The sequence below is a fragment of the Crassostrea angulata genome, chromosome 4 (assembly GCF_025612915.1).
Source record: "Crassostrea angulata isolate pt1a10 chromosome 4, ASM2561291v2, whole genome shotgun sequence".
Classification (NCBI taxonomy): domain Eukaryota; kingdom Metazoa; phylum Mollusca; class Bivalvia; order Ostreida; family Ostreidae; genus Magallana; species Magallana angulata.
The window spans coordinates 197,472-212,425 of record NC_069114.1 but is presented as its reverse complement, the minus strand read 5'-3'; the positions used below and the strand labels follow the sequence as shown (position 1 = coordinate 212,425).

General features: G+C 33.4%; 2 protein-coding genes across 2 annotated transcripts; both read right to left on the bottom strand.

Moving 5' to 3' along the window:
• Window positions 1-909: 909 nt before the first annotated feature.
• Window positions 910-1,988, bottom strand: LOC128179373 (uncharacterized). Its single transcript, XM_052846786.1, has one exon. It carries the CDS (start codon window positions 1,986-1,988, stop codon window positions 978-980), a length of 1,011 nt encoding a protein of 336 aa, XP_052702746.1. The 3' UTR covers window positions 910-977.
• Window positions 1,989-4,304: 2,316 nt separating this feature from the next.
• LOC128182453 (transforming growth factor beta regulator 1-like) lies at window positions 4,305-14,088 on the bottom strand. Its single transcript, XM_052851079.1, has 10 exons — window positions 13,911-14,088; window positions 11,013-11,158; window positions 10,710-10,815; window positions 9,707-9,777; window positions 8,961-9,181; window positions 7,314-7,450; window positions 6,905-7,051; window positions 6,441-6,538; window positions 5,487-5,713; window positions 4,305-4,915 (listed from the first exon to the last, which is right to left on the bottom strand). The coding sequence occupies exons 1-10, from the start codon at window positions 14,037-14,039 to the stop codon at window positions 4,833-4,835; spliced, it is 1,365 nt and encodes a 454-aa protein (XP_052707039.1). The 5' UTR covers window positions 14,040-14,088; the 3' UTR covers window positions 4,305-4,832.
• Window positions 14,089-14,954: the final 866 nt, after the last annotated feature.

Sequence of the window (14,954 nt, the reverse complement as noted above, 5' to 3'; positions counted from 1 at the left end):
AGTCATGAAAGAATTATAATCATCACCATTCAATTTTAGATTTTGATCTTTATCTCTTTCTAAAGTCCTGTAATGCAAAGGTCCTTCGAAAACTGCATTACAAGCATGAACCAATAAACCTATCAATGAGGCCAATTGCCGGATTTGAATTCTTGGATTAGACAAAATTAATTGACTTTGTCTTAAAATCTTTTCAACTTTTTCATCTGTCAAATAAACTTTGAATTCAACTGAATCAATTATAACTCCAAAGAAAACAATTCTCTGTGAAGGACTGGTTATAGATTTTTTATCATTTATTGTGAAGCCAAGATTGTTTAATTCTGACATAACTATATTTGTTTGTTCTTGACATGTAGAAAATGTTTGATTCATGATCAGGGAATCATCAATATAATAGCAACATCTTATGCCATTTTCCCTAAAAAATGCATATACAGGTTTCAATATCTTTGTAAATATTCTCGGACATGATGTTAATCCGAAAGGTAGTACTACAAATCTGTAAAATTTTCCATTCCAAGAAAAAGTTAGAAATTTCTTGTAGTCTGGGTGAACACTGACACTAAAATATGCATCCTTTAAATCAACTGAAGTAAGATAATCATTTTTCTGAATCAGTTCTAAAGCATATGTCAAATTTTCTTGTTTGAAATGATAATATTCAACAAATTCATTTAAATATTTTAGGTTTATGATTGGCCTGAGATTACCATCTTTTTTAGGTACAAGGAAAATATTTGAAATAAAAGCATCCGAAATATCTTTTACTTCTTCAATTGCACCTTTATCAACCAACTGTTTTACTTCTTTTGATACCATTTCAGATTCTACTGCATTGAATTGAATTTGTTTCGGAAAGAATGTTTGAAGAGGTTGTTGAAAAAATTCAATTTTATAACCTGGTTCAATTATATTTAATATCCATTGGTCTTTTGTAAATTTTTTCCAGTAAGGTTTATTCAGTTTTCTCACCTTTACTTGTTGTAACTGTACTGCTTTTTCATTGCACTTCTGTACTGGAATTGTCCCCTTTGACCTCTGCCTCTCTGGGAAGGGTATGATGAATACTGGCGGTTTTTGCCTCTGTATGGGTTTTGGATGGGTTGATACCCCTGGTTTGACATGTAGTTTTTTGCTTGAGTTGTATTTTTAAATTTTGTATCATAGTTCGATTTCATTCCAATTGGTTGCTTAGTAATATCACCCATTTCTTTGAGTTTAGAGACACAATTGTCTCCAAACAAGTGATCAGTAACTGGGATTTCAGAAGAAGCAATTTTGCGATATCGAAAATTCAAAACATTTTTTATTTCATTTCTTCTTTTCATATAGACATTGTAGAATGCATTGCCAAGCATACTTATTGAATCAGCCAACATCTTTTTACAAACGTGAGGCTCAAGTTCTTTTTTATTTACAAGCATATCAGCCATCTGTACTAAAGGTATCATACCCGTGGCTAAAGATTTTTGAATTACTTGCAAAGTGAGATCATCTGAATGGGCCTGCTTATTCATGGCATCCCATATTTCTTTATTGACACGGGGAACTTTCAATAAATTACAGTTTTCTGGTCTGTCATATTTTTTCTCTAAATCAACCATGCTTTCTTTGCTTCTTTTAATAGAGATGGCTGCATTTACAGCTTTTCCAAGTGCTTCATTTACTTTTGGACCAGTTTTTTCATTTGCATTTAATTGTGGGATATCCCAATCATTGTTATCAATTGTTATCTGAATTGATTCATCATTTAAAATCCCCTTAAAACTTTCTTGAGGGTCAACACCTTCAATAGAGGGAGAAACTTGATCATTCAAATAAGAAAAATCAAAGTCAAAATCATCAGGGGTTTCGTCAAGAGTCTGTCGTGAATCATAATCAGGTATGTTTACCAAATTTCTTAGCGGTCTATTGGGTACATTTTGTGTGAAATTTCCGGGAGAATTATTACCCGAAGTGCGCACCGTAGTTTCGGTGGACCGCATGTCATTTACATTGCACGTATTACGTGCCATACTATTGGAACTACCCAACTGTTTTACAGTGTCAGTGAGTGAGGAAATAGATTGTAAGATTTTATCTATTCCTAATTGATTTTTTAGCTCATCAACATTAAATTCTTGAACACATTCAGACTGAGTTTTTGACTTTTTAGATTGTTTTGTCACCCGTGGTGGCGGTGCACTTGCACTCGCTGAACATGAGGTCTGCGCTTTGCGCTTCATTCCTCTAGTTCTTTTATTTGTTGCATTTGTTATTGTGTCCTCCGTAACACTTCGTGTCCGGGGTTTATCGCCAAACAATTCATCTATGTCTGAGTAATTCTCATGGTCGCTTCCCATGAACGACAGGACATCGTCCTGATTTTCCGTCATTACGGTAAAGTACCCAACTTTGTAATAACTTACCTTACCAGTATAACGTTACATAAAATTAAATAAGGTAGCTGTTTTACAGCAGAAAACAAGACAAGAAACCTGAACAACGTTCTAAGTTTTAATACACACCGTTATAAGATGTTCACCTGTTGTACAGGTATAAACACACGCCGCTCAGAGAAAAAGAATGATTTCGGCACGTGGAGCTGTGCTTTATATACCACTGACCACAGGTGTGTTTACGTCACACAGGTCATTTTTTAACTTCTTTGAATTGAGTAACGCCTCGCTGCACTCGGAGATAATGCTACATGATACCCTCGTAGAGCCGAAAGGCGATATGTAATAGAATGGCATTAGAAGCTGTGTGAAAGTTAATGGTCAATTTTCCGAATATTTTCTGAGCTTCAAGATTTGAACCTTTTTTTACTTTTGTATGCTGACGATACTGTGTTATTTTCGGAAAGTGTAGAAGGGCTTCAAAAAATGTTAGATACACTAAAAGCGTATACAGATAGATGGAAGCTAGAGGTAAATGTTAGCAAAACAGAAATGGTCGTTTTTCGAAATGGTGGTAAAACAAAAAGCTCTGAAACATGTTCTTGTGATAACACAGAGCTCGACATTGTTGACGTATTTACTTATCTTGGTGTTAATTTCAAGTAAATGGCAAATTTGACTCTACGCAAAACTCAATTGCAATACAAGCAAAAAAATGTTTGTTTTTACTGTTGAAATAGGTTAAAGAAAATAGTCTAAATGTTGAGACCACGCTCTCTTTATTTGATACATATTTTAGTTCTGTTCTGAACTATGGGTGTGAAACTTGGGGTTTTTTTTATAAAGCCCCACAAGTTGAAAAAATATATACTGATTTTTTGAAAAGAATTATTAATTCTCAAGAGATAGAGGACGAATTTCATTTTGTTCTGATGTCCTGCTTTTTCGAATATTAGAGAAAAATACATAAAACCCCACTACTATAAGAAACCTTCCTTTTTCAAATGTATACAGTTGTTTAGTTATGATAGCTTCAAATCCATTCAGAAACTTTGCCAATTTTTATTGAAAGCTTCGAAGCTGAGAGAAAACTTAATATGTTAACTCCTTATAATGTTATCTGTCTTACGTATATTTACATATCTATTATATATTAATAATATTGTACACCATTTAATATATACCATGTAGAATCCCCCGCCATTCTCCTGTTAATTGTATGCATTATATGCCTATGAGCCACATGGCTCCTTTGGTCAAAAAAAGAATTACATATGTCACCAGATAGCCATGCTTCGACCTTGATGAGTACAAATTGTTAGGATGACGTCATGAATACCTTGATACTTAAATACTGCGCAATCGTTGTTTTAATGCAGAGTGACAGAATGAATTTTGTCAACTGACAATGACTTTTTATTAGCACAGCCAAATTATATTGCGCTGTAGTAGTACATGATGTTATGCATAGGAATTTAAGCCCTAAATGGTCACTAATGATCATTACAGGTGTCAAAGCTCAAAACTGTCAGTAATACGTAAAAAACATTGTCACAAACATAAACCAACTTACCAATATTTGTAAACTATAAGATACAATATTTGAGAAAGTTATCTCTCTAGGTTAACTTGAACCAATTATCTGTTATCCCTTATCATGCCTGTACCGATGATTTTCATATATTATATTGTAAGTACATAATGTACATAAGTATTTTCCCAACTGTAACACTGTAAATTTAGTTATGAGATTAAAATTGAATTAAAGTATCATTGTCCTGGCGGACAGCAACTTTAAGAAGCTGCTGTGATTAAATGGGTTTTTTTTCAATCTGTAAGGTGAGAGAAATATATTTATAAATATGTATTGAGGCATTTTCAAAAGTATGATCCATGACGATAAACCAAAAAATGTTTTTTCTAATATTCTTGTATTTATTTATCATTATTTATATTACAATTAATAAATACACCTATAATGAAAACAACACATAAAATACATATCTTTTTATCTTGCCTCCTAGTATTTCACTGGGATTCTCACATTAAACCAGGAGTGATTCATACCTAAACACGTGATATAGAATAGTCAATCAAGTGTCCTAATTACCTTTATTTCTGCAACAAGTGAAGAGATTTGTACTTCAGTATGTCTGTCACCATTATGACAGAGGCCGGAGTTTGCAACAGCAGCCAGAGAGAATGTGTGACGTTTTTCACTTCACCTGTAATAAATCTTTTTCATCTTAAATCAGGCGTTTTTAAGTGAATTAAGCACAACTTTAGCGGTTGTTGTTTCTGTGGTCACTAGTGATGTTATGCAGGCTGTGTTTCAGTGATTGAAGTCCCTTGATCTGTTGTAAGTCTGTGAAAGTTCTTTCAAGTTTTCCAGGTGGTCTTTGTGACAAATTATTCAAGTTTTCCCAGTGGACTTTGCCTGTGACTGATGTTTCAAGTTTTCCCTGCAGTCTTTGTCATCAGTAATGACCGCAGACTTCCTGATGATTCAAACGGCATCTGATGTTTAATTCCTCCTACACAAAGACAATAAAGGTAGTGATGCATCCTATGGAAAGCAATTATCTTGAATACAACAAACAATACAAATTTAAAACTCAATATTTGAACTATTGAATTTACATAATAAGAATTAATATATAGATATTACAATGATAACACGACCTTGCAACAATAAGGGGTAATAAGCCTCCCCAGAACCCCTCAGACAGACTGTAAAGTTGATTCCATTATATCTTCTACTTAACAACTCAATATTCTCTCTTAAAAACATCAATATTAAATCTTTATGAATATGACTGTAAGTCCATAAAGAAAAACAACTGTAAACTTAAACTCAGTCTTTATGAAAATTTTAGGTGAATATCTTCATATAATTAAAATATAAAGTATACAAAGTTTCAGAATGATTTGGTAATTCCAATATACCTTATTCTAAAATAACTATCATCTATATCTCATTATCTCAACATCAAAATGAGATCTAACCATGAATACTGTTCAAAATTTTTCCATATCCCCTTTCTGATGTTGTGAAGTATAAAGGGGAGATAAAATCTAAACTTTCGTATTGAGACAAGCTCTTGCCTTTAATGAGGGCGACTCTGAAGGCGTCGTATCCAATGGTCGGGTCCTGTAACATCTCCGTTCCTACACTCTCATTGGTGTCCGTCTTACTGATCTCAAACTTGACCCACTTATAGTTACTGCACCGCTTGGCCCCGGGGGAACTCTGGATCAGGTTCTGAATCACCGGGTGGGTCAGGCCGAAGAAATCAGCCCCCCTCCCCGAGGGCTCCAATATCTCCATACCTCTGTAATGCAGGAAATGACTGTTAAACACAAGAAATAATGTGAGATAAAAAAAGAGTGTTTGATGTTATTGAAGATTTGACAGTAACATGCTGACCAAGACTCATAGTGTCTTATACCTTACATAAACCCATTTCACTTCTACAAATGACACAGAATAACATACAGTAAAACACGCTTATAACAAAGGTTGATTTTACTCTGTTAAAAGCGTATTTTGTTATATCCGTCAAGTTTAAAATGTGTAATAAAGTCAATGGGAATTGAAAATCCCTTCACTGTAGGCATTAGTTCATAATAAGCATGTTTACTATAACCGCGTTTTACTGTATTACTCTGGAATCAATATTTGTCACACTTATTAGCAAGGTACCTAAACCATCTATAATCAGATTCGCCAGGAATTACATCACATTTGTAAAATTGCTAGCATGGATGTAATATCCCCAGACCAGTGCACAGCAGACTAGGGTACATGTGCTAATTACATGTAGATCTGTCAGATGTAAACTGATCACCGTATCTCTGTGAGTGACCTTGACTTGTGTGACTGATCTTGACTTGTGTGACTGACCTTGTTATGTATGACTGACCTTAAGATGTATGACTTGTGACCATGACTTGTGTGACTGACTTTGAATTGTGAGACGGATATTGACTTGTGTGACTGACCTTGACATGTATGACTGACCTTGACTTGTGTGACTGACCTTGACCTACGTGACTGACCTTGACTTGTTGATCATGGCGATCAGCTGGTTGTGACATTCCCCAATAGAATGGCTGCTTATCACTAGATCCTCATCATCATCTGCGTCGATCTCAAACTGGAAAAAAAATCATAGATACTTACATGTATCTCTTTCACTCAATTATTATCAATTTTGCATTTATTACCAGGATATGACTTATTCTATTACTCAGTAGATGTATTTATCAGAGATTTTATTTCAACATGAGTTATGTTCCCTTAAACTAGTTGTAGATAAAACTTGGTATCCATCACTTTATGATTTCACTAAGGATAAACTATCATTTGTATGTACACTGTGTGTGAATGTGTGTACACGTACAGTTTCTGTGTGTTTACACACTTACTACAGGTCCCTGCACCCTGCTGAAGATTTTATAGATGTACAGTGCAGTACAGTATGTGAGTGTGCTGTGTGTACTGTGTATGTGTATACACTTACCACAGGGCCCTGCACACTGCTGGAGATTTTACAGGTGTACAGACATTTTTTGTCAGGAAACACTGTGGAGGCGTAGTAGCGGGTCGTACAGAAGCCCTCGGGGAAGATACACTGGGGGTTGTGGAAGCTGGGCCGGTCTATCACAATCTACACACACAAAAAAAAAGATAAACACCAATCAAATTAAATGTAACTGAATCAAATGCAAATCCCCCAGGCTGTGAATTGTTGGATCCCTATTAACAGGTCTTTCCATAAAATTCAAAGTGTTAAATCACTAATCACCAGATGGAAGACATGTGACCCCCACTGAATACTAAAACAAACTCTTCTAGACTGTGAAGTATTATAGAACTTATCATGAGAGGGAATATATGTGACCCCATTTATTATTTATATATGTACTGACCTCCCCCAGGCTGTGGAGTGTGAGGTCCCCAATCACCAGGGGGAAGATCGGCCGCCCCATGGAGTCGAGCTGTAATGGAGGGACCACACGTCTTGTGACTGCAGACTTGGACTTCTTGGACTTGGTCTGAATTGTCTCTGAGATTAAAAATAGAAAAAATACAAAAATCAATTTCTGCAAAGACATGTAGTTTCTCAGGCAAAACATTTTTCAGAATCAAATGTCACAGACAAGTGTTTATTTATTTTTTATAAATTCAAATCAAATATTGAGTTGTTTAATTTTTCAATAAAATTATTCAATATGACATCTTTTGATATGATGCAATAAAGTCTGATTTTTTTTAAAGTATAAATTTAATATTGACAATGAAGTACATGTATTTTTCTTAATTGTTATTACAATATATGAAAAACTGAAAGATCAGGGTTTTTTTCTCGATGATTCTTAATCAGCTGAAAGTTCAGTTTTTAAATGAAATAATTATTTTTTTTTAATACATATCATCTCTGAATGGCACATTTAACACCTTAAACAAAACAAAATACAAGCACATTAAGTTTGCCTTATTTGAGAAAAACCATTACATTTAAGTTAACCACTGTTCTATAAAAGTAACCCTTAACTAATAAAAGAAACAAGCACAACCTAACCTGTTTAAGAAAACTGTTGTCTTATGTCCTATACAACTTAACCTTGACCTGAACACACACATACAGTTTCTGAGTTGCTATGTAAGTCAATCTTGACCAATTGTTAAAACCCTTGCTACAAGAACAAGCGAAAATTATATTGTTCCAATCAGCAGATTAGAACTTTACAAAAAATCTTTTGTACCTGACACCATTCAGAAATGGAATTCTCTCAAATTAGAAGTTAGGGAAGCAACGTCTCTCAACATATTCAAGAAAAACATTACTGAAAGTATTCCTCAACCTCCAAAATATTTTTCATTTGGTAAACGCACTATAAATATATTACATACCAAGTTGAGACACAACTGCATTTTGAACTATGATCTGTATAGAAGAAACGTTATTGAATCACCCAATTGTATTTGTGGTAAAAAGGAGGATGTTTATCACTTTTTCTTTGTATGCAAGAATTATGTAAATGCAAGAAACAATCTTTTTGAATCACTTTTTAATAGGCTTGAAGAAACAATTTTAATTAACTCACATTTGCTTCTTTGGGGTAGTGACAATTTGTCTTACAATACAAACTGCTTTATTTTTTCAGCAGTTCAAAAGTTCATTAAAGAGTCTGGAAGATTTAATAATTAAATTCCTTTTTGCTTTTGCTTTTTATACTGTATATTAACATTATCTACTATATATTTGCAATTACCAGGTACTTTGTAAATGTATGTCTATGAATTTAATTATTATAAAGTCAATAACTATAAGTAACATGTAATATTACATGTACTATGACAATTGTATATATTGTATGTATTATCATTAGGAGAGGAACTTGTAAGTTGTAAGAACTTGTTTCCAATCCTTTTGTGTTATTTACACAATAAAATATGTTCAAATACAAGAACAAGAACCTTGACCTGTTCAAGTAAAACCTTGACCTGTTAATAAAATTCCTTACCATTTTTAGGAATAACCTTGACCTATAGATGTAGAACCTTGAGCGTACCTATGATTTCTTTGGACACAGTTGGTGTTGTCCCCGTTTTCTTCTTGTCCCCGCCCCCTGTGGACTTCTTCTTAGATTTACTCTTGATTATCGCAGGTTCTGGGTTAGTCTCCATTGCCGTCACCTGAGTCTTGTTTCCACTGTCAGCAGGGGAGGCTTTACCGGACGACGGGAATCCGTCCTTTAGAGACTCGTAATGGAGGAGCTTCCGTAACAGACACCTGCCGTGTAAAGTCTGGCATTCAGAATCTGATGTGTCAACAGTGTGGCCACCATGTTTACCATGACATATATATTAATGTTTGATTTGCAAAAGGAAATCTTGGGGATAAATATATTAATGTTTGATTTGCAAATCTGGAGAATAAGAAAGCTCGTCTGACAAACTAAAAGGATGTCTTGAGAGACTGATAAAAAAAAGGATATTAGATGCATGGTCAATATTCTAATAAAAGGAAAATAATAAAACTTAAGAAAGACTTTTGTTTGAATATTTACTCTAAAATCTGCTTTTACAAACTAACATTGTAGTCAACTGTTTCTTTCTTTTGCAGATTTCAAAAACGCATAACCTCAATCTAAGAAGTTGCTTGTAAAAACACATAACCCTTGTCGTCTAAGAAGTCATACCATGATGGCATCTATGCAGTTGAAAATAAAAAGAATAAATAAAGAATGCTAAGACATAAAAATTAATGCTTTATTCCATGTATATTGTTTATTGTAGGGACCATGATAGAGTTTACCTTCTCTCTTCTTTAGCTTTAGCAATCTTTTCTTCAACATGGATCACTTCATCACAAACAGATGCATTCATCTACAACAAATGATAATATCTGTGTTAAAATCTTTTAACTATAAAACAAATAACAATATCTAACAAAAGTATAAAAACTGCCTTTATCCATCAGCTGTATGAAATACATGTACTAAACATCAGTCTCTTGAATATTCTCTCTACATACACAAAATCACAACTCATTTTTGTTTAGGTCATTCTGTGAGGAACCTTAAGAATACTACAAACTCTCTTAATTAAAGAGCTGGTGTTTCCTCCCTTTGTGTATCTACTAACAGTGGCAAATCTCCTCTATGAATCTCTGAATTTAACAAGAAGTGAACCTGCATTATGGCAAGCATTGCATTGTATTTTGTCCTCTATCATGCTTGACATCAATCTTCTTCTTTTTTTTTTTATATTGAGACTCTTTTACAATTTTACATATATGGTACATGAAAAATTAATATATAACATAATATTATGCAAAAGAGTTATATATGATAGAGAAAGAAAAAAAGAGAACAAAAGACAGACAGGCAATCACATCATGTACATCAAACATAGATCAGCTATGTATATTTTACTTCTATTAATAACTGTAATAGATTTTGGGTTCATAAGTTCTAAATAATATCTAATATATATGCTACCTACAGAAAAACACAAATTGCTTTCCATTCTCTTTCATATTCTAAATATTTGCAGTTTTTTAATAACATAAATTTCTGAATAAGGAATCTGTCAGCAATTATGATACTTAAACTAAAAAAGTCAAGTTTTTTCAATCTTCCTTTTTCAATAACCTGAACTAATGCAACAATTAATCAGCAGATAAAACCCTGTACTGTATCTATGCTCTGATTTAATGGTCAGTGTATGATGCACATCAATGAAGATAGAATGTACACCGAGTCCAAACTTTATACAGTACATGTACTTACAAAGTCCAATCTTTATATGATACTTACAAACATCAGGTCTTTCATGACTCTCTTGAGCCGCTTCCATCGTTTGTAATACGGATTCACTGGGGCTGGCCTTGTAACAGTTGTTGCTTTTCCTCCAACCACGACTCTTCAAATATTCATATACAACTGTGTTAATTTTTCTGCCAAAGTGACTGATTTACACAATTACACAGCACAGCGAAACCATGGTAGATTGTAGATTTATGAATTATTGTGAAAACCGGGGGATTCTACATTTAATAATTTGATTAAAGGTGGCATCATGCAAATGGGTGATTATGATACATGTACTTATAAAGATACCTGGTTGCAGGAGATTTTTTGACAATGGTCATCCCCTGTGGTTTTTTGATGACTTGTGTGAGTTGAGGGCGACTGGTCCCTGCCCCACTAACCAATGGTCCCTCTTGGGACGTCTTTAACAAAGAGGTTCTAGACGCATTTCGCAACTTAAAAAAAAAAAAAAATTAATATCATTTGCTACATGAACTGCTCATAATTCTAATGAAAATAAGTTAACAGTTATATCCCTTTGTGTATCCTAAACATATGGATTCTAGATTATTATCTGACTATCAATATATATATGTTTACATTTCTCTGTGGTAGAGGTAAATGTGTAAAGACTGCTACAGTTTCCTAAAATAATTTTTTTATAGTATAGTTATTAATTCTACTTGTACATTGCTCAGAAACAAGATGATCAAATCTCTCTTATTCTACAACATTGAATTCGAAAGTCACTAATCACTATTACTATATGTAAATATCTCATTATTACAGAAATTGTAATAATCAAGTATAGACAATATATGATTAGTGTCTAAATATATTGGCAACATTTGAGAAAAAGAAAATACATGTAAAGCAATGTTTTCCTTGCCTTTCTTCTTGTCCCAAATATTGCTTACCGGTATTTATAAAGTTTCAAGACAGTGATCATTTGTTTTGTTCCTCCTGTCTCATACATAAGTATTGTTTTTTTTTTTTTACTTTTTTCATAAACACAAAGGCTGTCGGTATGATATATTCCTTACATGATTGGAAGTAAACTTAATATGGTTTTAATATGTGCATGGTCAGTAAATTTCATATGGGGGCTTCAGCTCTTCTCTCACCCCGAATTGGATTTAATGCATGTATAAACCATATTAGGTTAACTACAACCCATGTACATGTAACTAATGGTGAGTAAAAAATGGCACCTGTTTAACAGGTAAGAAACTGCAACTGCCTGGTTGTCCATCCAATTTTTTTTTCAGACTGGGAGCAACAGACATGCAGCTAAGGTAGGGGGTATAAATCATGAAAAATATACATAACTTTATGTGCCTGTGTTTGGAGAGTTAGTTAAAAAAAATGTTTTCAATTTTTCAAATAGGCCACTTCGAACTTTTAAGTGGTCTGCAGCTTTTGAATACTTATTATATAAAGGGGTTTAATGGATGGTGTGCAGGGACATCTCATCCGCTTGGTTCTTTAATACATATATATAAAAAGAAAACGGGTGTATTTGTCATACATTGACAGAGAACTGACTGATAAGATGTGGAGAGGAAAGAGCAACATGGCATCTGTAGTAAAATTTTGCAATACTGAGTATATATCATTGTTCAGTCTAGACGGACTCCCAAAACGGAGTCAACGGAAGTGAATTTCTGCAAGCATTTTGGACTCCGTTTTGGGAGTCTACGCATGCGCACTGGTACAAAATATGGCGATTTCTCGATGAAAACATGGGGTCAACAAGAAATCGTCTTGCAAAGTGCTGCATGTGTTGGCAGACTTCTAACATGTTTTAAAAGACCCAGGATATAATTTACTATCGATCGTATTTGCACGAAATAGGGGTTTATTTGCACTTAAGAAAGTTATTTCTCTTCGAAGTTGGACGTTTGGACGATGCTTAAAAAGTGATATTTTTGTGTTTTTCATGGAATTTAATCGTTAATAAAAGGTAAATTGCATTAAATTTTACTTCTTTCGTATTGTGTTACAATTTATAATCACCAAACATACAAATTGATAAGTGCGTAAACGAAAAAAGCTTCGAATACTAACAAAAACTGGTTGCTCTAGCGATGATTAAAAAACGTCTTTTTAGTATCTAAAAAATAGGATCGGTTGTTTGAAAGCCCAGAAAATAAAACAAATTGTCTCTCTAGATTCAATAACTCTTTAAATTGAACTGATAATTATCATCAAAACAATTATAATCACTCGCGGCATTTGCGATGTTAGGAAACCATGTTAAATACATAATCATTCAAGATAATTGGATAATTTAGCATGAAAAAGATTAAAATGAGACTATACTTTTAACGAACAATGATAAATAAACATATCCAAGCGTTAAATTTATTTCAAAACAGTTATAAATGTGCGTGATCGAAGTTTTGGGTGAATTTTTCATTTTAAAAATTAATCTTACGTAATACAAGTAAACGGTTATGAACATATGACATTAACATGACACATTAACGTTCAGACATGTTTTTGAAAGTTTAGATTTAATTTTTGTCGTGTTTTTGGCCAATTTTAGAGATTTATTTAGAACTAAGGGGCATAACTCGCACGTTGTTTACATTAGAAACGCCATTTTACCGCAATGCATGATGGAGCCAAAGACTCCGTTTTGGGAGTTAACTCCGTTTTGGGAGTCCCGTCTAGACTGTTGTTCCTTACAAGCAATAGATTTTACATATTGTTTGCTTGTATCCAATTGCCTGTCTGAGCAATCATTTTTTGTTTAAATCACATTGCTTCTTCCTAGCAATCAGCTTTTTAGTATATGCAGAGGAGCAATTAATTTTATTGAGAGAGTCAGTTTTAGTGTATGAAAATATGAAAGAAGTTAGTTCATGTTTATTTCATTTTGGATTTACAAGTATTGTGCTATTCTAAAGCAGATTTTTAACTGTAAATAAACTTTAAACTTAAAATTTAAATACTCCTGGAGTATTATTTCAAGAGGATATATAGGAGAAATGAGATAGGAAAAAAGAGATTCACAGAGAGTTATTTCCCTTAGACCTTTGGAAAGAAGTTACATATGCAATGGCCAATGAGGTAATTATCTGGAAATAGTATTAGTGTTCAAGGACGCTAAAGCATATAAATTGAACATCAATAAGCACAACGCTACACTCGAATTTCCTCTATCTCATAAAAAAAAAGTTTGCGGGTCATGAGATTCTTTACCTGGGCGGTCTTTCCTGTCAAGAGACTGATATGTCGGGATACATTTTCCTGTGAAGTTTGCTTGCTCAGATCGGCCTGATACTGCTGAAGAAACGCTGAATTCTGACTGAAAATCTTATTCGGGTCCATTTTAAAATACTCGGAACTTCTCTAACTTGCCACAGTCAACTCGTGTCCATACCTTTTCGTACCCACTCCGATTGACGTGCCCAAAACGATGTACCCTGACATTAACACCATTAATATCAGAAAATTGTTTTTTCATCATCTATTTGGTTGTATTATACATGTAATTGTATGTCCTTCAATATATCTTTTCTAAAATATACATATTTACATGTGTACTAGTACACATGTATGTTCGATGTATACAACGTAAAACCGGCATTTATAACATATATATCTTTCAATAAAAAATCTTATTGTTCACACGAGCGTAAATCTTAGAAACGGAAACCCGACACAAAATGTCAATTCTTCCATTAAAAGCAAAATACTTACAATTTATTGAGAACCAATATAACCAATATTTTAAGTAAGTTAAGTCTGTACAAATTCAGATGGAATATCATATGATCCGACGAATCCGGCCCAATCAGACAACAGACAAAAATAGATTAAAAGAAGCAGATACATATTTCACTAATTTAAATTACATCTTCAATTGTTAATGAGTGTATGGTGTAAAATAATTAAATGTTAATTTCCTAAGGGAAATGACACCAATCACCTTTGTAGCCAGCATGTGCAAATAAATTAACAGAACTTACACTAACAGTATAAATTGAGGAGCTAGATCCCAGCTATTTGTCGGACAAACAAATTCACGAGTGACATCAAATCTTTCAAAAAAAAAACTTGGCATTACTTGGACAGGCACAGAAGATGTCAGGAGTACATCGTTAAAAAGCGTACACAAAATATGATATAGAATCCCACCACATTAACAGCATATTAAACTTTCCTATTTAGAAAGAGAAAAGCATTTTACAACAACAATGCAATCGATGTTTCAAATATTTTTAATTGTTTATTGTATCAATT